This window comes from Python bivittatus, unplaced genomic scaffold (genome assembly GCF_059951505.1).
Source record: "Python bivittatus isolate LINGU-HERP-01145 unplaced genomic scaffold, Pbiv_v1 ctg000800_np1212, whole genome shotgun sequence".
Classification (NCBI taxonomy): domain Eukaryota; kingdom Metazoa; phylum Chordata; class Lepidosauria; order Squamata; family Pythonidae; genus Python; species Python bivittatus.
In genome coordinates this window covers 1,079,231-1,103,064 of record NW_028277105.1, presented here as the reverse complement: position 1 = coordinate 1,103,064, position 23,834 = coordinate 1,079,231, and the positions used below count along the sequence as shown (strand labels likewise).

At 45.3% G+C, this 23,834-nt stretch overlaps 1 protein-coding gene across 8 annotated transcripts; it reads left to right on the top strand.

Moving 5' to 3' along the window:
- The first annotated feature begins 10,654 nt into the window (after positions 1-10,654).
- On the top strand, positions 10,655-21,972 carry LOC103061213 (uncharacterized). 8 transcript variants are annotated; one of them, XM_088128663.1, is made up of 5 exons: positions 10,655-10,928; positions 15,108-15,175; positions 17,419-17,544; positions 18,926-20,062; positions 20,837-21,972. In XM_088128663.1, the coding sequence occupies exons 3-5, from the start codon at positions 17,448-17,450 to the stop codon at positions 21,550-21,552; spliced, it is 1,950 nt and encodes a 649-aa protein (XP_087984789.1). In that variant the 5' UTR covers positions 10,655-10,928; positions 15,108-15,175; positions 17,419-17,447; the 3' UTR covers positions 21,553-21,972. The 8 variants fall into 8 exon arrangements, with proteins under 8 accessions (XP_087984789.1, XP_087984787.1, XP_087984790.1 ...); XM_088128661.1 differs by having other exon boundaries at positions 15,108-15,238; XM_025170524.2 differs by lacking the exon at positions 10,655-10,928 and adding an exon at positions 11,051-11,531.
- The last annotated feature ends 1,862 nt before the right edge of the window (positions 21,973-23,834 follow it).

Sequence of the window (23,834 nt, the reverse complement as noted above, 5' to 3'; positions counted from 1 at the left end):
CTTTTCACCCTCTTTTGCCTTTCTCCCCACTGTTCCCTGTGGTGCTACGAGCGCCATCCTAACTTGCTTCCTTGGCTGCAGGGCCCAGAAGCTTTTTAAAACCTTGATCGTGCCCCAAACTATCATAGCATTCAGGCGGGACTTCCAAAAGGGGCCATAGAGCCTCCAGGAATGGTTGATCCACAAGTATAGTTGGTGGGTAGGTAACTAGACAGACAGACAGACAGACAGACCGTGATCCAAGCGTGTTCCTCAAGAAGTAGCTTCTTCCTATGTTTCTGTTCTGTTTCATTTGCTCAGCGGTACCCAAGGAACGACATCTTCTCCCTGCAAGAAGGCAGAAGAACTCACAATGTGCTGGTTACACCTGGTTGTCTCCTTCAACACAGTTCTTTGGTTTTGAGTGTTTAGATTCCCAGTTTAGGTCTAGCTGCATTGTGATTTTTAGTTTTGATTTACAGGGTCTCTTTAAAGTCCTTGTGCAGCTTTAATTGTGAATGACTTCACTTCTATACAAGATGCAACCGATTTAGCCTATTTCTTTGTAGGAATGTTCGCTTTCAACGTATTCACCATCACTGGGGATACAAAGCATAGCCCAATTTTGAAGTTCTCCAAACAGGTTCTGCAGTTGTATTTGACCTATCACATTTATTATCCCAGCATTTTATCTAGTACCGTTTTATTTAATTCTTGAATAAATTCCCTCTCTGTTGCATTTTATAGATTGTTTATGTCTTATTAAAAATTAAAACTGCACAAGAACGTTACGCCCTGTGTATCTTGTCAGTTTTGAACCCAGGTGATGGATTTGGGAATTGTATGCTACTCAGAGTCAGCTTGCTGGAGCAGCTCATAAGCTCTGTAAAGCAGTCAATCAATCAATCAATCAATGTCTTCAGCAACCTCCAAAATTTGCTGCCTGCCTGGGGCAACTGTCTCATTCTGCCTTATATTAGGATCTGCCTAACAGGGTGGAGCTACTTGGGCCCAATATGTGACCAGCCCAGATCATCACTCCAAATCATTGCTTCATTTATCTAGGTACAGTTGACCTTGTATGGGCTTTGATTCCCAGAATTCCCCAGCCAGGGTGGCCATTATTACAGAGAATGCTGGGAGCTGAAGTTCATTCTTCAAGGAGACCACTTGGAGAAGGCTGCTTTATCACACCCGCTCACTTCCCTACAAAAAACCCCCAAACCAGCCTGATTCCCTTCCTCTGTAAATTTCTGCAGTCTTTCACCATTTCATCTGAACAGAGGTCTCTCTCCTGTACACCCAGGAAAACCCCTCCTTTTCTCTGAAATAGATAGCCATGTGCTGAAAAGTCATGGCTCCCTACAAGAGGAGCAGATCCCCAAATGTTTGTCTCCCCAGATCTCTCACAACAGTATGAAATGAAACAGCTTAGGGTTTGTATACTGTGGTCCTGGAAGAATCAAACTTATACAACAGATAAATAATAGAGGTCTCCAGAGCTATTAAGCCTAGACATTTTCTCATCATGCCATTACTGGAAGGAAGGAAGGAAGGAAGGAAGGAAGGAAGGAAGGAAGGAAGGAAGGAAGGAAGGAAGGAAGGAAGGAGGGAGGGAAGGAGGGAAGGAGGGAAGGAGGGAAGGGAGGGAGGAAGGGAGGAAGGGAGGGAGGGAGGGAGGGCAGAGGTGCATCCTCCTGCACCCCAAAAATCCTCTGGCATTATTCTAGAGCAGTGTTTCTCAAGCTTGGGAACTGGAAGACGTGTGGATTTCAACTCCCAGAATTCCCCAGCCAGCCGTGGGAGTTGAAGTCCACACGTCTTCCAGTTCCCAAGCTTGAGAAACACTGCTCTAGAGACTTCTAACAGTTACTATCAAAATACTAAGATTCAAGATCACCCAATGGGAAAACAACTAAATGCAGGACTAGAGAGTCATCAAATGTATATTTTAATTCAGTGTAATTGAAATAAACTTCAGCTTTGGACCTGTCCCCATCTACAAGTTGTTGGAGTGAGGGTCCCTACGTGCCCCTCAAAGGCCAAATTTACCATTTGCCTTGCCCTAACATATACTCCCCTACAAAGGGACCCCCAAACCATTTTTCATTTGAAGGGCCACCCTAAGCAGAGGATAGCACCCCAGGGGCTGCATTGCCCTCTGATGAATATGATTCTTTGCTATGTATTAAATCATCTTTGTGCTCCATTGTGTTCATTCTGCCGTGACATTTTAGAGGGACTTTTGTAGGCACATTCATGGCTTTCAGGGGCCATGCATGGTCAAAAGACCTCAGCCTGTGCATTTCCTATCTAAAAGATCTTTATACCCCCACTTGTAAGACAGAACAACTAAAGAAACTTCACTTCTCCTCCCAGCCTACATGATGGACAGGGAGCATCACCATTGTAGAATATATTGTTTCAAGGAGATCCAACTCATAGCCTTTCTCCCCTGAGCTCTGCACCCATGCTTGAGTCAGCAGAAAATTATATCAACATATTTGCTGTTCCGTCACTGATCTCCCTTCTGCCTCAATTGCCTCTCTGTACTCAGTCACTGTCAGTATCTTAACATCCCTCTAATGCAACCTTTTTCAACCTTGGTAACTTTAAGATGTGTGGATTTCAACTCCCAGAATGGCTGGCTGGGGAATTCTGGGAGTTGAAGTCCACACATCATAAAATTGCCAAGGCTGAAAAACACTGCTCTAACGGGCAAGAGATCCTAACAGATTTTAACCATCTGGAGGCTCTCCTTGGAGAGTGTTGGAATAAGAGGGAAATACTGTACTATACTGGTGTAGCTTAGGATGACTTAAGGCTACCGTCCTCATAGGCTGGGGATAAGATAAGGGCAACTTCATGGAGACATAGCAGAAAAAAGAGTTTGCAAGGGCATGTTCATGCCATGAGTAAGAGCAAGTGGGGACACGGCCCAAATGAAGAAATATGAGAGGCAGCAGATGGTCTTCATCCTTAACTGCTGTTGGTTGGCTCTTGGCTTAATGGGACAACACTATTTTCAAGCCAGTACATCTAAGGACAACTTCAGCCTGTCTCAGTTGCGGGCTGAGGATGAGATGCGACCAACATCGTGGGACAGCATAGAATAGAGGTTGCCAGAGCATGTTCATGCCATCATTAGCTGCAGTTGTGGAGATGGTTTAGATCAGTGCTTCTTTAAGTGTGGTCTGAGGATTCCTGGGGTCCACCAAGACCCTCTCAGGGGTCCGCAAAATCAAAATTACTCGCCAGATATTGAAGATGTTTGCAAAAATTTAAAACAATGTCACTGTTTAAAAAAATAGATTTTTTTCATTAAAAATATTTATTTAGGTTAATATCTAATGGGTTTAATATTGCTATTTTCATATGATTCAATATATAAATATTCTACAAATGCATCCGTTTTCATTTTTACTATGGTACATTTCAATAAATATAACCCATACAGACAAAAGCTCTTTTGGGATCCTCCATAATTTTTAAAAGTGGGAAAGGCTCCTGAGAGCAAAAAAGTTTAAGAAACGCTGACTTAAATGAAGTGGTAATTCCCCCTCACCACACCACCTTGTCCATCTCTTGGGTTAGATCTGCTGTAGGGAATCTGTGGCCTTGGGTTACAACTCCAGTCTCGTATGACATTACCATACTGGTTTGGGGCTGATGAGTGTGGTAGCCCAATCTCAAGCTTCTCACCTGTTCTTCAGATCTGAGATGACCAACCTTTTCTAGGCTGGGAGCCACATTAGGTGGCTGAACGTCTATCATGTTGAGGACAACTCTCCAAAAAGTTATAGCTGGAGCCACAACAGAAACTATATTTCTTCTTAATTTGTTTACATTTCAATGGATTTCAGATTAAATATTGCTGACAAGATTACTCCTTAGTCATGCAATTAATAAATATTTCCTTCTGGGAGTCTCTGGGGCTTTCTGGAGCAACAAGGGCCTCCAATTTTACACCTTAATTTAGATCAATGTTTTTCAAACTTGGCTGGGGAATTCTGGGAGTTAAAGTCCACACATCTTAAAGTTGCCAAGTTTGAGAAACATTGATTTGGATGGTCTCCTTTGCTTCCTAAGAACATCATAGCATTCAGCTTCTAATATTCAGAATAATTTCAGGCAAGGAGTCGGCTCTTTCTTCTGCCCCATCTCCAGCTTGTTGATAATCTCAAAGCATTGCCTGTTTCTTCATCAGACAACTTCACAAAACACATTAAACCATAATGAGAATGATTTGGTTTTGGCTTCACATGTTGTTTGAACCCAGCCAACTGTAGTTTATTCAATAATCTGCGGTTATAGAAACAAAGGCTTAGTTCAAAGCCCTGAATCAACCACTGGGAGTGTTTGTGAACATGCCGTAACCTCAAAGCAATTTTTTGTACCTACATTGGCTTGGCTCTCTCAACACATTACATCAAAACATGATCTGTTTGTTTGTGACTTGCCCTGTTGGGCTAAACCAGTCATTACAATTTCTAAAGTATGGATTATGGCTTTGGGTAAAAACAACCAGTTTCTATTTTATTCAGTAAACCATGGTCAAACAAACAATGGCTTAGAACAATGTCTGAAAGCAGTCAGAATGTTTGTGAATATTTCATTGTCTCAGAACAGCCTCGTCTGCATTTATACCCACAAACAGTTGATAACTGTAGCTCCTAATAGACGTGGGTGGTTTCCCTCTTACTTTTCCTGCCAAGAATTTGATTTGCTTTTCCTTGCAAACTTATCAGATCAGTGAAGCTGTAAGGAAATAGCCAGCAGACTGCCGACCTCTGATCCTCCAGATTAAAAAAAAAAAAGCCATAAATTTCAAAAGGTGTCATAATCCTCAAGAGGTAAAGGGGACCGTACCACTTTGGAGAGGAGGCGGGGTAGACCATTTTAATGTCCTCTGTAGGTAAAATGTTCCTACCTCGGGCAGAATGGTTCTACCCAGCCAACTACCATTTTTTCTAACAGATTTTCCCCCTCCTTTTCTATAAACTACCTTTCATAAAGAAAACACCTCCTCCGTCTGCGCTCTGAAATATTCTACTCGCTTCTGGAATTCCGCCACGTAAATCCTTGCTGAATTTGTTTTCCAACCTGCAGGGAAAATGACTACTTTACAAGACCCTGTAAAAAAAAAAAAAAAATGAACCTCGACTGCAGTGACATTTGATACCACGTTTGCTCCCAATTTTGCTGCTGGGGAAAGTATATCTTAGCGGAACTGAGAGGCCCACGAGATTCTGGATCGGACAACGCCGGAAGGAGTCGGAGGACAACGCCATTCGTGCGTTTGGCTTCTCGAGACTGCCCTGCCTGGCTTCTATCTGGGTGACCATAATCCTGATCTACCTTAATAGGGTGACTTGAAAATGGGGCAGAGGAATGTGAGGGGCCCTGCACAGCCTGTGGATCCAAAACTAAGAACCTGGATCCACAGCAGGCGTTAACAAGAGCAGAATTTGCTATTTCTGGATTGGGAGATATGGAAAGAGAGAGAGAATTTGGAATGCTTAAAGAAACCAGAGGACTGTGAGTTCTGGTCCCACCTCCAGATTGGCTTGAATTTGCAATTCATCCATGGCCAGAAAGTGGAATTCTCAATAGGTGCGAGACTCCGCATTCCTTCATCATCATTCCTTCATCATCAGGCTAGAAACCAGGAGACCCTGAGTTCTAGTCCCACCTTAGACATGAAGCCAGCTGGGTGACTTTGGGCCAGTCCGTCTCTCTCAGCCCTGGGAAGAGGAAAACCAGGAAAAGCCGTTTCTGAAAACGTGGCTGACTAACCTGCAAGGACTAGTCCAGGCAGATGCAAGGAGCCAAGACTGGAACACGGACACACACACACACACAGCTTTTCTGTACCTTCCTTAGAGATATTTTGGGACCGATAGTACGATTGCTATGGGGTTTGTGCGTGTTAGTAGCTCAGCAGTTTCAAGAAGGCAGAGATAGACATCAGGTTCACACCGCTGCAACACCCTTTTGGAACTGAATCTAAAATGCTACACAACCCTTTCAATTATAGCAATGCTAACTTTAAAAATCCTGCTCGCCACACTTCAGGTGTGACAAGTTTTTTTTTTTTTTTAAAGCGCATTATAGCACTAGAAAGTGACAATGCCACACCCCTTTTTTTTTTTTTTTTAATCTATCTGGGAAATGGGTTAAGAGATTTAAAAACAAAACACCGGTATACATGAAGAAAAGGAGTAAGATGTAATTTTATTAGCACCCCTTAATATTAGCATAGGATTTGGGGGGCTGAATTTAGGCTAATATGAACAACTAAAATAAGAAATATGATTCTAAAAGGTTTATTTCGTTTTCTAAAAAGTATTTAAAGGGGTTATGTAAAGTCGTTTTTTTCCTCCAAAATGATACGAATTGTAAGAATCTTTTGATTCTTGATCTTTTTTTCAAAAGGAACAATGAAAGAAAAACAATTATTTTATTTTTAAAGGCTCCTGAACAGCTTGACAACCAACGTAAACAGGAATCTCAGACGGTTATCTTCTTCCTTTGCTCATGCTGGCATCTTAGTGGGAGATCTGGTGATTTCTTTCCATTTTCAGGAGCTTCTTCTCCCATCTGGACTGCATCATTCAAAGAGCGTCCATAATTTGGAACCCTGATCCACCGTCAAGGGAGGACGTTGAGACAGAGGCAGGTGGGAGATCAAAATTCAAGGCAGAAGCCATCATATCGGCTTCTACCCGAGTAGAAGAAGATGACGAGGCAGCATAAGCAAACAGGCCTATCCATATTCTCAGCAGAGGGACTCACCAGATTTTGAAGTAATTATGTTACCACCAAAAAGGGTTCATCACTGCTACGAAGAAACAGCTTCTCAATCTGAATTGCTGGCCTCAACTCACGCTCCAGAGCTAAAAAAACTAACATTTCCTCCAACCTGGCTCTCAGCTAGTCACTTTCCAGTAAGTAGAGATAGACACAGTGACCGTGGACATTATCCGTGGCTGACGACGTGTGTTAATTCCCGCTAAGGAGTATGGAAGGGCTATTGTTCTCCTGTCTCAGATCTGCTTTTCTGACATACATGAAGAATATAGAATTTACACAGGGCTTCGGTTAACGCCAGGCCTTACCAAACAAATTCCAATTTCTCTGGTAGAAAAATGCTCTTCCAGATCACCACCCACTCTTTTTTTTTATTTTTTTTTTATTAAAGAAGTTTTTTGCAAAGTAAAAACAATACAAATTTAAAGAAAAAAGAAAGTAAAGTAAAAGAAAAATGATAATAGAAAAGAAAGGAAAGGAAAAAGAGAAAAAGAAAAAAAAGCTATAAAGGAGTGGCTTCTGATTTTCTTTACAGCAGTTATAAATGCATTTATATTTTGTCCTCTCTAAGATTATATCATGGCTCCCTTCTTTCCATATTCTACCCTTTCTAAATATCAAACCCATAAATCAGAGTTCCTTTTTTCCCTGTTTTTAGCAAAATGTCCATAAAGGGTTTCCAGTCACTGACAAGTGTACTTATTGTCTTTTCCCTAATCAAACACGTCAATTTTGCCATCTCTGCAAATTTTGTCATCTTCACCAACCATTCCTCCATTGTGGGTATTTCAGAGTCTTTCCATCTTTGGGCGTATAATAATCTCACAGCAGTTACCATGTACAAAACCAATTGTCCATAAGCCTTTTCTAGTTGTATGTCCATTAGTGCCAGCAAGAAAAGTTCTGGTTTCAGTTGAATATTAATCCTTCAAATTCTTTGTATCACTGTGTCTATTTGAGCCCAAAATTTTCTAGCTTTTTAGAAGTTCACCAAGCATGATAAAATGATCCTTCACGTTTTCCACGTTTCCAACACAGACAGATCACCACCCACCCTTGACAACACCTGACATCTGATACTGTCCCCCCAACAGTGTCATATGTATTTCTGCAAAAGCTCTAATGCAGTGTTTCTCAAACATGGCAACTTTAAGACATGTGGACTCCAACTCCCAGGATTCCCTTGCCAGCTGGGGAATTCTGGGAGTTGAAGTCCACATCTTAAAGCGGCCATGTTTGAGAAACACTGCTGTAATGTATCCAGGATCCAGAGGCACCTGTTAAGGAAAATGATTGGTAGCTGCAGTTTTCTGCTTTACTTGAATGCATTTCTATTTGCCTCAGAGTCAAGGGAGAACAGGGAGGAGACAATCCTGACACATCTGGGATAGGGAATAACTTCCCTGGTTTATCTTTGGGTAAATGAGTATTTGGTAGCTGCCCATAACACCGTGGCAGAAATTTTAGGGATGGGCACACCCCTTCCACAACAGAGTAATTTTATGGGATTGCATATAACATGTTCTCAAAATCTGCCATGTTCATATGAGCTTATCTGCAACTGAATCACGGTTTACTTCATTGTTCTGAGTACACCCAGCATACAGATCTAAACTCACCACATTGGCTGGGTGCTCTTAAACACAAAGCTAAAGTGTGACTAACTACAGTTTGTTGCACAAACTCGGTCACAGGCTTTTGACGGCAACCAAATAGGAGAGTCTTCTTCAAGCTGCTTCCTCCACCCATGAACCTGAACTACAATTCCCATCACGGCTATTTTTTTTCCCCCTTTCTTTCCCCCCCAAAACAGGGCAAAGTTTGGCAGGCAACTTCTACAGCCAAAAGGGTTTGGCTGGCAAGGCTAACTCAGGCCCAGAAGGGAGATTCCAGTCCACATACAGCAACGCGGGCTGGCCCACCCACAGAATAAGCTTCCGCGTTGAAAGGTTTCAGGGCTACATAAATACGCAGCAAAAGGAGGAGCAGCCACACACTGGGACGAATAGAAAAGCCAGTGTAAATAAGCATCTGAGGAAAAAGAGATTAAATATCTGTAATTTAAAAGGCTATGGCCCCACTCAGCAACCTCCTCTGGGAGGGAGGGAGGGAGGGAGGGAGATAGATAGTTACTTCCTGGTAATGCCACTATATCCAGTTGCCCAACTAGGCTGCCTCTTTTAATTCCAACTAAAATGCCTGGATACCCATCCCCTCTTACACACACACACACGGTTTTGCACCAAGAAGGCTGTAGGCCAATGTTTCTCAACCTTGGCCAATTCTGGGAGTTGAAGTCCACACATCTTAAAGTGGCCAAGGTTGAGAAACACTGCTGTAGGCAGTTACATCTCTGCAGCCCCTTCAGAAAGAGAGAGAGAAACACGTGCACAGAAAGAGAGAAAGTCCCGAGTTATGACAGCCCTCCATTCTGCCTCGGATGGGACCGCGGGGCTGGAGCCCATCGGCCGGCTAGAGGAGCCTCCTCTCCGCCCAGACGTCCAGCGGGCGGCAACTCCTGCCCCTGCCTCGGTCCCCTGGCCCAGACCCGGCGGGGCTGCCCCACGAACTGCAGGGGTCCCCCACGCTCCTCCGCGGCGTTTCTCGCTTCTGCGGGAGGCACCTGTGAGCATAGAGCTAGGAAAAGCCGAGAGGAGCGTGCGGCTTTCGCATCACGTTAGGCCACTGACGTTCCTCAAAGGGGGGGGGAGGCAAATGCCGCGGCTTAGCAAGCGGGGGAGGAGGGACGTCGGCCACCTTTTGCACCGTTCCGCGCGATGCCTCCCTGGTGCAACGATGCGCACGTGCAGGCGATCCCGCGCTGGCTTCATAGCGCTCAGGGAGGCTGACTCCCCGGGAAGGGGGCGAAGCAGCTTTTTATTGCAAATGTTCAATAGGAGCAGCTCCCATGATGCGCAGCCAAGAGGGCCTGGGGACGGGCAACTAATGTAACATTTTAGATATATTTATATATAAATATATGCACGCGCACACACCCCGTCCTTTGATGGACAGGATATCCCCGCTGAAGTTACACCGAAAGCCGATTTGGCCGTAACTACGGGGAGAGGAGCGACGTCTTCCACTGCTTTGGGGTTTGGGGGGAAAGGAGCGTTTTAGCCGTTGAGCCGCGAGAACCCGGGTCGGAGAACGAAGAGGGTTTAACTCGAAACGCGGAGTTTTTGCACCTGAGGGGAGCCAACGTGCACGTTTGCCATCTATTCCCGCAGCCCGTCTTCGAATCCACAGGCCGAGGTGGTTTAAACCCACGTTTGTTCTTTCCCCGTAATTTGCAACTGAAAAAAAAAAACTTTATCGAAAAATGATTGAAACTCGAAAACGCTGCGGACGGCTCGGATAGTTCCTCCAAAGACCCTCCAAGTTGCCATTTTTCAGCATTCCCGACTCGGTCCCAAACCGCAAACTTTTCCTCCCTCGCCCGCAAATTCCCCCAATCTGGGAATTCTCCTTCCCCAACCGGGTGCCCTCCAGATGCGTTGAACTGCAACTCCCAGGGGCAGATGGGAGCTGGGATGCAACCGCTCTGGGGGGAAAATAGCTTAAAAGACAGAGAACAATCCAGCCCCCCCTTTTTTTTCTGGGGCTTTTAAAAAACGAGCCCCCAGTCCCTACCATAGAAAGGCACCCTTAAAAAAAGAAAAGCGGGAGGGGGGTTCGGGAGCGCAAATTCGCGCCTTCGCATTCGACCCCGAGGTCTTTAGGGAACTGTAGTTTTCTCTGACCCAGAAAAACTACACTTCCCGCTCCCCTGCGTGCCCCATTCATCGTCTGGCCAATCAGCGAGGCGGCTCTCCTCCGCTCCCATTGGCCCGCGCCGGGCGGGGGGGGAGGAGCAGGAAGAAGAGTCCTCAACCTTCTCGCGAGTTGCACTTTGAGGCCTTTGCTCCCTGTGCCGCGAGCGAGCGACCCAGCGGCGGCGGCGGCGGCGGACTTGGCGGGCGGCGGGCGGAGGGGGCCGGGGCTCGGGCTCCAGCCGCGCGCGCGGAAGTGCCTCCCCGCTGGATTTGGGGGTCCGAGGCGGCAGCTCCCGGCGAGGGAGGGGACGGGCAGGCGCTGAGACCAGCTTCCCCCGGAGCAGCCCTGGACTCCGCAGCCGCGACCAGCTCCCCCGGCGCTTCGTAAGGGTGTTTCTTTGTCCAGCCTTCTCGCCCGGCCTCCCCGACCCGGCGTCTTCCGGAGGGGCCGGACTCCAGCTCCCATCGTTCCCGGGCCGCTCTGGCCGGGAACGATGGGAGCCGGAGTCCGGCCCCTTCGGGCGCGCTTTGGGAGGTCGGGCTCTCAGCCCCTCTTCCCGTTCTCCTTCCCCTCCTGCCCGCCCGCCCCTTCTTGCTTCTAAATATCCCGGCTTCTTTCGTGTGTTCCTCCGGCTCTGACCCGGGGTGCGTGCAGACGATCGCTGGAACCCGGCTCCTGCTCGTGGGGGGGAGATCCTCCTTTGGGTAACCGGCGGCCCCAACTTTCCTGTTGGAAGGGAACTTTTCGGGGGGGGGTCGCCTCCTTTGTCGTCTCTCTCGGCTCGCCCACCGGCTGCTCCTGGCCGGGGGAGGAGATACAGTAATGCGTGTTTGGATTTTTAAAAAAAAAAACAAAAAACCTGCCCGTGAGGATCGGTTGTCGGGGAACCCGAGGAGGAGGGAGGCTTTGCAGGCGTGTTTGGTGGTGGAAGGCTTTTTCTCAGAGGCATCTGGTTGGCTGCATTGGCAAACAGGATGCTGCACAAGGTAGGCCTTTGTCTGATCCGGAAGAGGTCTCCTTTTTTTATTTATTTATTGTGTTGGTATCTTACCTTGACTTTAGCAGAATTGAATCATGCTTTAAAAAAAAAACAAAAAAAAAACCTTAATGCTGATAATTTGTTAGAGTGCTGCCAAAGAAGACCCCTTTTGCACCAGCACGATTTCTGTGCGGTCCCTCCACCTACTTGCATGGGAGTGAGTCTCTTTGCAGGGAAAAAAAATTCCTGGGACTTCATTCAGTGTAAACACATCTAATAGTGCGGTGTACATTTGGCAGCCTGCTCCAACAATGGCCACCGAAGTGTCCCTGCTCCGCTCTCTTTAGGCCAATCGCTGGACTTGGCAGGTTCAGTTTCGCTATTGCTCTCCTCCCCTGCTAACTTGAACTGAATATTGATTTTCCCTGGAACTGTACAATTTGGGATAATTGGAAGCGTGTTTACCTAGCCTAGGTAATGGGCATGGAAATGCTTTTAAGGAAACAAAAAAGTTAAGGCAACTTTTTCACGGATGGGGTGGATATCATCGAGAGGGTGGATTTTAGGGGGAGTAACATTATTTTATTCTTTCACACTTTTCAGGCTTTCTGTCTAAACGCCAAGCCATTGGATTCAGTGGGCTTTACTTAGGCTGCAGTCTGCTTTAAGAGCAAGCAGTAGTAAGCTCCTTGGGGTTTCTTAACCCCAAGATTTTCCAGCAAGCGCTTTTTGTTCTGCTCCTCACACAGAGTGGTGGCTGTTTCATAAACAATGTAGGGCACTAATTCGAAAGGCATATGTGCTGAGGTCACAGATCTACTGTGTAAAGATGTATGTGGTAGAAGAGACGTTAGAGCCACACATGGAGTTAAACTCTGGTTTTGAAATCCTACCACGTGCGAAACTCGTGACAACGGTGGTGATGCCCCAGAAATATTGTGTCAAGGCATTGCATTTTACCAAATACCGTATTCTTGCTTCTAGCAATATAAACTTGACTATTTTGCATGCTTGGCTGTTTAAAACGGCCTTCTCCAACTTCACTTCTTCCAGACATGATGGGACTACAACTCCCAACCTCCCTTTCCTTATAGTTGATTGATTAGATGTTTTAAGCCATCTGCTTTTGTCAGAGATGATGGTGATGCTGGGGAGGAATGGAAAAATATTCAGTTCTGTCCCTGATCGTCTTTCATTTTTTAACAGGTGCCTCTTGCTGTAGGGTGGAGTGCACTTGGAAATCCCACCCCTCATCTAGCCTATAGCTCTGAAATTCCCCAGGGCCCAAATACGCCAATACGAGCAGGCCTAGCCCTGGTTAGTTCTGAGCCAGACAAGGTCAGCTGGGTGTAATCAGGAAATAAATTGCTTTCTATGTTTACACGGTGACTTATAATTACCAATACACTTAGAAACCATTAGAATATCGAAGAACTACATAACTACCCACATTAAATGACAGCATTCAAAGCCCTTGAAATTTTGCTGGAAGTTGATCAGAACAAGTTCAACGGTTTAAGTGTTGTTGTTCCTGCGTATTGCAGAGGGATAAACTAAATGATCCTTTCCACTGTTACAGTTCTGTGATTCTAAGAAAGGCTTAGGGATTCTATTAATCACCCAAAGGGAGCTTGGCCCATCACGCTGGGTGGGAAATTCCAAAGTCATGGGGTGCTAGCGTAGGAGATACCTTTCTTTGGGTATTCCCTGACCCGAATAGTGTTCACAGCTATTCCTTTGTAACGGAAATTGCTAGTTAATAGTACAAGATGCTTAGTGGATGATTCCTCTATGGGAGCCCCCAAAATGGAAGAGTTTCTTCTGGGAAGCTAGACATCTATTTCTGAATAAAACCCCCATTCAAAGCCCTCAGGGAAGGAGACCCTGCTCTAAATAAGGGGAGGGGGCAGAAAGACAGCAAGAAGAAATGTCTAGAGCAGCGTTTCTCGACTTTGGCAATTTTAAGACAGGTGGACTTCAACTCCCAGAATCCCCCAGACAGCATGATGCTGGTTGGGGAATTCTGGGAGTTCAAGTCCACCTGTCTTAAAGTTGCCAAGGTTGAGAAACACCGATCGGAAGTTTTTCAATGAGATGACTCGAGGAACCAGTAGTGAATTAATTGCAGGTAAACATGGTGAAGCCACAGAAGAGTGGAGTTGCTGTTTTTTTTCTTTAGAGATCTGACTTGTTGAAACAGCCGCGCCTTGTGGATGCGCTTGTTGATTTCTACTTATGTTCTGCTTGTGTTGGGTGGTGGAAAAAGCTCACATGGGACAAATAAATCATGTGTGCAGTTGAATCGAGGGGAATATGTTGTCTGGGATTCTGAGAAGTGGCTTAGCGGGCCCACTTGGTTCACCTGATATGGTCATCTCAATAAGGTCTCTATGCAAAAGACAAACTAAGCTCTCCTGACCATGGTCAGCTTTTCCCCAAAAGTGGATTTATCTTAATTTGGGGGTGGTAGGTAAAAGTGGATAAACTGTCTCATAGGTTGAGGGGTGATGTGTCTTTTGGGTCTGTTTCCAAGAAACCCCTGGAACTTGCAAGTTACTATTCCAAAGGACTGGTTGAAAAGGATAAACATGGATCAACATCTCATGCCTGGACAGTTCCTTTCCTTTAAAACAGCTCTCCCCCAACCTGGTGCTCTCCATATGTATTGGACTACAGCTCCCATCAGCCACAGCTATGGGATGATTCCCCTGTTTGTTTCCAGATTTTTCCCACATTGTGGGGAAAAGAAACAGAAGACCAATCTGGTAAGGGGTTTGCATCTAGAAATGGAAGGGGGGAGTTATATTTGGAGGGGAAGAGGACACTCTTACATGGTGTCTTACCCTTGGAACTCTGGTTTATTGAACAAGCCATGGTGGACTGGTTCACATGGAGTGCTAAGCCGTGACCATGGTTTACAAAGAACAGCAGGTGGCTTCACACACTGCGTGATCTGAAACCAGACAAGTCACAATATGTCTTGGCATGCTATGGAAACTCTGACCCCACCCGAAGAAACTGCTTGAGCCAAGAGCTGTTAAAGAGAGTCTGGGGCTCCATCTTTCCTCATGCAAAATTTTACATTTCTAACCAAGCTGTGGGTGACTTATTTTTTCTAAAACGTGGTTAGTTTTTACTTGGGACACAGCATTCTGCTCCTTTGCCTGCCTGCAAGTCCATGTGGTTTTTAATTAAACGTGAGTTGGTGGATCCATGGCTACCTTTTCTGTGGCTGCTGATGCTCAGAGAAGTTGGAGCTATTTCATTTATTTCTGCAAAAAGCAAACAAAAAAGAAATCCAAACATGAATAATAAATACTTGAGATTCTAGATTTCTAGAGATGGTCAAATGATCGGGGTGGGGTGGGGGGTAGGAGAAGTAGCATGTTGAAAAGCGGATATGTAAAGGCATGAAGAAAAGGAGGCCAGAGAGACTATGGTGTGTTAAGGGTGAAGATGAAAGAAAATTAGAATAAAGGAGGTGCTTTTATATACTGGGAAAAATAAGGGTCTTTTTTGTGGTGCAGAACTCTAGTGAGTTCAGGTAAACAACCCTAACTTTTTCCCCTTCTTTTAATTTTAGGGATATCAGCAGATTTACGGGATCTGCACAGCCTCTTCCTGAACGTGTCTACTTGGACCTAAATCCTGGTGTGGACCTATTTTCATATAGGCACCTCAACCACTGTGTCCTGCAATAGGGCAAATTTCTAAGTAAGCTTGCATAAAATGACAGCTTCTGTGGATTGAGTTCTTAAACTTTTGTTGACTTTGAGCATGGAGTTGCTTATTTTATGAAATTTTGCAGTGATGCAAAAAACAAAACAAAACCACTGGTTTACCTTTATCTTTAGTGGCCCTCACAGCTTCCCAGCATGAGTGGGTCCAAATTGGTTGGCTTCCCCTGTCCCCCATTTTGTGCAAATGTGAGAGCCTCAAGGGGCAGAAAGGGTCACATATGGTGCTTAAGGCATCTGTTTCACCCCTTAAAACTCCTGGACTGCCATCCCAAGCCAGATGTTGGCTCTGCCTGCTTTGGAAGTATAGCCCTTGACTTACCATGTAAAACATAATTCATTGTTCAGACGGATTGAGGTTGTATGTCCCTAAGATTAAATCCCCTTTTTTCTCTTTTTTTTCCTTCTTTTGCTCCTGTATTAATGCAGTAGAATGAAAAAAAAAATCTGCTATGAATGTGTGGAGTGGTCTAGATCCAGTTCATTTTTCCGCCTCTTTTCTAAAACAGATTCCTAATCTGCTGGATTTATATTTGAATTTTATCCAAACATAACATTTCTGCAGGCAGTGGGTTATTGCTGTTACTTTGAATATGTAGATGATAGCCAGAGCTCTTGACACTTTTCTGCTCATAGCAAAATGCCTCCATGCTCACAGCAATGTAGTGCTCTTTGCAGAAGCTGTTGCTTTGTGGCACTTCCTGGAATGTCCATATGACCACACAATGTTGCAGGGTCACATGGTCAGCCCAGGAAGTGCTTAAAGGAGAAATGCTCTGAAGAGCTTTGTTGTTGTGAGAAGCCCTGACCTACTGGTACATTTTCAGAAGTGAGTTGGATGGTGTTTTTGTTTTCTGGGGAAAGATAGAATATAAGCTAGATTTTGCTTCTCTTAGTGTTTATCCTACCATTGTTTCCTGAAAGTGGTAAACCTATATCTATCTATCTATTGCTCTCTCTATATATACAGTAGAGTCTCGTTTAACCCACCTTCGCTTATCCGACACTCCGTCTTATCCAACGCCCCTAAAAAAAACACAACACGCATAAATCGGCGACGAGAAAAGTGTGCCGCTTGTTTGCGAGTGTGAGTGTACTCTCTCTTGTTGCTCCTGACGGTGCAGCGCCGCAACGCAAAAATCGATTGCAACAGGCGCAGCGGATTGGGTTTTTTTTTTTTTTTTTTTACTGCACTCAATTGTTAGTGTGTGTTATCCGACATTTTCGCTTATCCAACGTTCTGCCGGCCCGTTTATGTCGGAGAAGCGAGACTCTACTGTATATATATAGCAATAAATCCACACAATATATATATATATATTGCTAGCAGGATCCATGGGACAATTCTTTTACAGCCCAATTTCACATCCTGATATATCTATATATAGATATATAGCTGGGAGAGTGGCTCCAACAGATCCCAGGAACAACATCAGAGCTCTTTCTCTGGCAGTGCTAGGAACAGCTCAGATCCTGCACAGAACCGTGCAGGACTCCCAGGCCTCTGGTAGAGGGCCCAAGATTGAGGAAGACACATACCACCCATGGGGGTGAGAGGGGATTAGATAGATAGATAGATAGATAGATAGATAGATAGATAGATAGATAGATAGATAGATAGATAGATAGATATTGCTAGCAGGATCCATGGGACAGTTCTTTTACAGCCCAATTTCACATCTCAGATCATGCACCTTTAACTGGCTGTATGATCAATTTAAAACAGATATTTCCAGATAAATCTATTAAAATGTTAGTTGATTAAATTGTTGGTGAAAATAGCAGACTCTTTTTGTCCTTTATACATCTTAAATAACGAGGGCTGGGAGTTCAAATGATTTCATTTGTTTTGCTAGTTAAGTTGATACTTTTAGAGCAACGGAGTATGGTCTTGGGCTCCAGGTCCCACACAAGGCCCAAAGGCCTTGGGTATGACCCACAGAGACTGTCCAAAGTCATTACCCCATTGTGATTTTTTTAATGTGACACCAGAGGAAAATGATTAATATAGGACTGGGGAGTAATTATATTAATGACTTGATATTATATTAACAGTGTGAAGAAGAATAAAGTTTATGGTGGTTCCAGCCATCACTCCACCTTGCACTGAGATAGCAGGTCCTGAATTATTGTTGTTCCCCCCCTCCTAATTTCCAGGGCTTTGTGACATCCCATGATGCGGTCATATGTTTCTCAGAAGCAAAGTGAACTTTGTTGAACGGGTACAAAGACCCCTCCCAAAAGAAGCCATGCAGGACAGCTATCAGAATGTCATGGCGCTGGGTAAGAGACAGTAGTCACCCATCCAGGGGGCCTTTCCTTGTTTTCTCCTGGCATGAAAACTGCCTGTGCCACCCACAATTTCACCATGTCCTGATCTGTGTGCATAACCTTTGGAAACAGTCTGGGCTCAGCCACTGCACTGGAATGGGCAATAGGATTGGCCTGGAGAGCTGTTGGTGGTGGTGCACGATGGGCCATCCACCCAATTGTAGGAGACTAAATAGGTCACTATTGCAATAAGACTCAACAACGATTAACTCCTCTTGGAACATTCTGGCTTCTGCCCTAAGGTGACTTGGCTTGCCAGGACTGATGAAAACAGGGCCTCCAGATTCTGGAGGACCATGGCTTCCTTACTCCAGACCAAAATCCCTGACCCAGAAACTGCATTTATCATACCAGGTCTTGATCTGCAGGGAAGACGTGCTTTGTATTCTCTTCAATTTTTGCCTTCTCTCTTTGCTAATGGCATTGTAGTATTTTGTAATTTATATGCTGCGTTTAATTTAAATGGTTTGTTCAACCAGGGTTTGAAATTGGCTTGTAAGACTGCCATCAGTCATGATTTGTCGATGCAGCTTCTTCTATTATACTGGCTTAACCTGAGCTTGAAGTTTCCTTCATGTCCAGTTCCTGGCAACTTCATAGACATGTCTATGCAGTTTCCTATTAGTCTATAGCTCTGGATTTCCCTGGAGGTCCCCCATCCAAATACTAACCAAGCCTGACCCTGCTTAGCTTCTGAATCCATACAAGGTCAGCCTAGTGTTGCCCTCTGTTGAGGTGTTGGCAAGAGCTGCCAGCAGAAACAAAATGCTTCATGGGACCACAAGCCCCACCTGGAGGGAGTTTTCAGAACTTCTCATTTGGCTTGGCAGTAGAGTTTCTGTCCCAGGTTTTTGGTCCTCCTTCATCCATCAGTTTCCCGGGAGACAATGAGACAGTTTTCTCACCGTGAATAGGCTTTTTGGGGAACAGAAAATTAGGATTCTGGGTGTTGCCTTGAGCTCCTTGGAAGAAAGGTAGCCTTTAGATGTGATACAAAAAAGAAAGCCCAACTTTGTCCTAGACAATTTGCCCCAAATGGCAGTTGAGAGAGTATTTAACATTCAGCAAAATAATGATTTAACAGACTGGGGTTGGGGAGGGCCTATCCATTAAATCCAAATGTCCATTAACTCCAAATTTATGTCATTTACACCATTATAAACCATGTCATTTCTGTGAATGAAAACCTCATTGTAAGAAGAGCTTTTGATAAAATGTGAGGGGGCATCCAAACACAAAAACTGGGTTGGTTGGGTCCAGAGTCTTCTAAAACCTCTGAAGCTTAACAACAACAACATCATCTGCATTGCACTCCTTTGTGTTCCCTTGGCAGGCCGGACGCCCCTGTTGCCGAATTATCCTGCAGTTGCAAAAGACACTCAGGAGTCCCAAAGGCAAAGGGCCAAGTTTTGGAGCAAAGAAGAGATTGGGCTCTTTGTTGACCTCTGGATCAGCCCAGAGGTCCAGAATGAACTCCAGAATACCTACCACAACGAGGTGGTCTTCAACTGGCTCTCCAACGAAATGGGCTTGCGGGGCTTCAACCGCTCGGCTCGCCAGTGCCGTGAGAAGATGAATGCGCTGAAGAAGAAATTTAAGGAGGTCACCACTCACAACAAATGCCCTGGCGCCGGCGAAGTGCGAACCATGCCGTTCTACGACAAACTGGCCACAATCCTGCTGAGTCGAAGGGACGCCAAGCATTCTTCCAACAGTGGCGATAAGGGTCAATGGTCCAGGCAGGCTTCCTCACCTGCTCCTGGAACATCTGGACAGGCGGCTTTACTTGCGAGGCCATCTTTAATTAGTCCGCCAGGGCTGAGGTCCACTGGGACAGCCGGCCAAAGCAAATCCCACCTCCAGCAGCCCCCTCAGAAGCAGCCTCGCCTTCTCCAGGCTGGGACAGTGTCCCCGACTCACTGCCACCGGCCTCTTTTGCAGCCCAACCGGAGCCTGGCTATGCAAAAGCACCGGGGGCAATCATCTCCATGGCCTGCCCCCAACCAGCTTGCAGTCGTCACTCCAAAAATCGAGGAGCAGTCGCCAGAGGAAGAGGACCCACCCAACACGATGTGCTCCGTGCTCCAAGGAAGCCACCTCCCCATGGAGGTGCGTGTTATCGATGAGAATGGCATCACAGTCACATCAGCCATGTGTGAGGAGGTCAAACAGGAGCAGGAGGAAGAGGAAACCGGTCCGGATCCTGAGTTAGACTTTGATACCAAGTTTGAAAGAGAAATTGTGGATGATGGCGAACCTCCAGAGGCAACTACCACCCGCCTTGACCCAGACGTGCTGTCAGAGTATTCAGAAGAACCGTACGATGAGACTGAAGGGGTGGATGACTTGCCTGTGGATTTACTACAGTGTTTTGGGGACCGATTCTCATCCTTTGGTGGGATAGAAGAGAGCAACCATGACCAGGAAAGACCCAAACATGAACATCCCTTATCCAGAGCTTTATCTACAGGTAAGAAAACTTGACTTGGCCATAAATACTGGATTCGTTGTGTGCTGCCTTAACCTGCCATTCGGTCTCTTCTAGATCTGTATCCTCTGAAGTGTATTGCCCTCTAAGCGCTAGAAAACTCTGGATTTGGCTTTCTTCAACTCTAATTATTTTCCACCAACTTATTATTTTCCACCAACTTGTTAAACTTTTTCCTGGTTTTCTAGCTATAAGAAATTAATGCCTTGTTAAGGATTGAATTTTAAATTTTAACATTGGAGTTTTCTCCTTCCAAAAGAGGGAAGATCAATGACTTGTTTCTAAGTGAACTTCAGGAGAATTCTTGGAGCAAGCTAACATCCCTACATTGCAAGAGTGCTCCCATTCTGTGAGACTGTACTCTGGTGCTGTTCGTTTGTCTGCCTGCCTGCCCTCACAAGTCCCTTTAGTTCTTCTTGGTTTGCCCTTGTCACCTTCTTCCTAGGGCTGAGAGAGAGGGACTAGCCCAAAAATGCCTAAGGCAGGACTGGAACTCACAGTCTCCTCTTTGTAGCCTGGTGCCGAACCCTTACACCACACTGGTCTCATCCTCCAGTCCAGACATGGCTTTGATGCCAGGCACAATTTTTCCAACCCAGACTCATTTTCTTACTGGATTTTTAGCCATCTTTTCTAATGAAGAGTCCTAAGAATTTCAAGCCTTTGTGTGTGCTCCTTGTTGGGCTAGAGAATGCCTTGTGTTCAGCGCTGGTCTCCTTTCTGTGTCCTGACAGTCTCCTTTCTCCTCTTCCTCAGCTGAAAGTCTCATTCAGGAGCAGGAGGGGGAAGCGCTCGACAGCTCCGACATCATTTGCGCTCCCCTGGGCAACATTGGACGGAAGGATCTGAACGCCAGCTTTGAGGGTGGGGTAGGGCCGCCAATTGACCGTGTTCCACCTGCTAGAGGCCTGGGAGATGATGCTCCGCTGACCAGTGCGCAGAGAACCGCCCGGTTCAGGAACAAGAGAAAAATTGAGAGAGTTCAGTTGGCGAAGGAGCTAATTAATGCCACCCGAGAAACTGGGGAGAACATCCGTGAGGCTCTTTATGAGCTTGATAGTAAGGAGTCGCAGAGGCGGGTTGACGATCGCAAAGTCGCCGTGTGGTGCGCAAAGCACATTGCGAAAAGCATCCGAGTCTCTAGCCAAACCATGGCTGCCGCCATGCGTGATTCTGATGCTGCCTTCCAGAGGTGCATGGAGAGCTACACCGTGGCCCTCGAGAGGCAAACAACTCTGTTGGAGAACATTGCTGATTCACTAAACGCTCGCGTGTCGGCTCCCCAGCCCTCCCTCCCCAATCCCATTCCCGCCGATGGGACACGTGGGACATCCCTGTGTGCAAGTCCTGTACCAGCACCTTCGCCCCCCATCCCCATGGAGTCAGAGAAGACTCCTCCCTCACCGAGAAGCCAGCCTGGGAATGAGGAAGAGTCTCCCGGGGGGGCAGACTCCAATAGCAGTAGCCGATAATAGTCTGAAGGCAACCTTCCCCAATTTGGTGCTCCCTCCCAATGCGTTGGGACCACAACTCCCAGAATTCTCAGTCTGCAGGAGGGCACCGCTCTGAAGAAGGTTGGTCTTCACAGAACATTGAGTTGCTGCATTGTTCCTCTTGTCAACAGAACAGATCACCAAGCCTTCTCAAATGTTGACAAGGTTACCTCAGTACTTCCATTTACTCCTATACAATCGTTCAAGGTTTCTTCTGTTACGTTACTTGAGAAAACCGGTGCTATTTTCTGCACCTTATTCTTGTTTACAAAGCTCTGTTAAACCTGCTTTTTTTTCTAGCACTGTATACAATGCCCAATATTTACTAGACGGCACAGCCAGCTTATGCCATAATAAATTTGTTAGTTTTTAAGATGCCACAAGACTGCTTGTTGTTTTTGCTGCAAGAGACTAACCCAACTGTAGAGAAAGGTGGTACTCTGTTTTAATTTTTCAAGCAAGTGAAAAACACATTTCTTATTTGGACAAATGCAGTTTTATACCCTGCTGCTGCCCCAAAGTGCATAATCACAACTTATTATTCACTCTTTGTGTACAAGTGGTCTTTATCAGCTAGCATCTTCTCTGAAGATTGCTAGAAGTGCCCTAATATGTTTGGAGAAGACCTGACATTATCAAAAGAGCTGGCCTAAAATGCTGGATTCTTTGAACATTCTCTTTTTCTGGCCCAGACACCAGGGTCTATTAATCACGCCTCTTCCTATGTATAATGGCACAGTGGCTGTTGAAAAGAAGTGTTGACCATCTGAACTGCTGGTGTGAAAAGTCAATCCCCTGAAAGACATTTTTCAGTCCCAGCCTTTCCATTTTTTAAATAAAGATGTTAACAGTTCATTTGAGTACATAGATAGATGTCACTGCTCTTGTCCTGTTATGCTTCTCTACATTTTTGCTGTTGGAGAAGAATGGGATTCCCTCCCGAGGAATCTTGTTTCTTGGGTGCAATTTTAAATCATTTTTCTTTCCAACATTATGGATTGAAAAATTGCCAAAAGCGTCTGTTCCCAGCAGTTTTCTGTGCACTGGATACTACTGGGATGTTTTTCAACTCCATGAAAATGTTCTCCAGAAGTTGGACTCCAATGTCCATCAATAACAGCCAGTAAGGGAAGGTGGGAGTAGGCTTACATTGCAGGACTGAATAACTCCCAAGTCATGCATCCTTTAATTTGGGAACACTGTTGTGTTGCATTTGCATATTCACTGGCAGAGTAGGTTTTTTATGCTTAAAGGCTGAAAAATAAATTACATTATGCACATGGAATAGCTGTGTAAAAGTGAGTGGAGTCTTTTGTTGGGTAAAAGTGTCCAGTCACCTGGTCCTCGTTCAATGGAAGCCTGGATTTTATCCATTTTCTATGTGTGACTATGTCTTCAGCGCCAGGTGAGAGAGAAAGTGGCTGACCGGTTATGACGCACTGAACCACAAGCTGGTAAAGTGCATTTTAGCTTGGTGTATTGTAGGAAATCTAGCCCATGTGATTATATGTGTGTGGGTCATGGGAACCCAGAAAATTGAGTTAATGGAAGGATCTACAGGAAAGTTAAACACATCTGAAATGTATGAAAACAGCCAAGATGTATCAAGAAAAGTGAAGTTCAGTCTCTTGGATTCATTTGGATGGCCTTTATTATAGTACTCCGCGATGTGTTTGACTAGTGGCAAAAGAGACAAAGTCTTGGAGGTGAGCTCAGCTGCTTGACTTCAGGACACTTCCATGTGTTTTTGTGATGACAGCAGAAAATTGATTTGCCATTCCTTTTTTTTAGGGTGGTTTCTTTGGAATTATCAGTCTAACCTACAGCCTGAGTATTTCCTGCTCTCCCATCCAAATAGTAAGCAGGCTGGCTCTGGTTATCTTCTAAAATCAGCCACGGGCAACTAAATCCTGCTGCCAACCTAGGCCACTGCAAATACAGAGAATTATTCCTATGAGTGAAACCCTTGGCTCTGTGAATGCAGCCTACAGCCGTACTGTATTTTATTCACCTTTCCTGCGGCCACTGCACACTCCAAACTCCAGTTCGGCTTTTAGTGAACTACGTATAAATTGAACTGGACCAAATTGGGTATTATGAGTTGAACTGGACCAAATAATTGGTTATTATAAATTGACCAAATCAGGTAGTATAAACTGAACTGGACCAAATCAGGTGTTATGAATTCAGCTGGACCAAATCAGCTATTATAAATCGACCAAATCAGGTATTATAAGCTGAACTGGACCAAATCAGGTGTT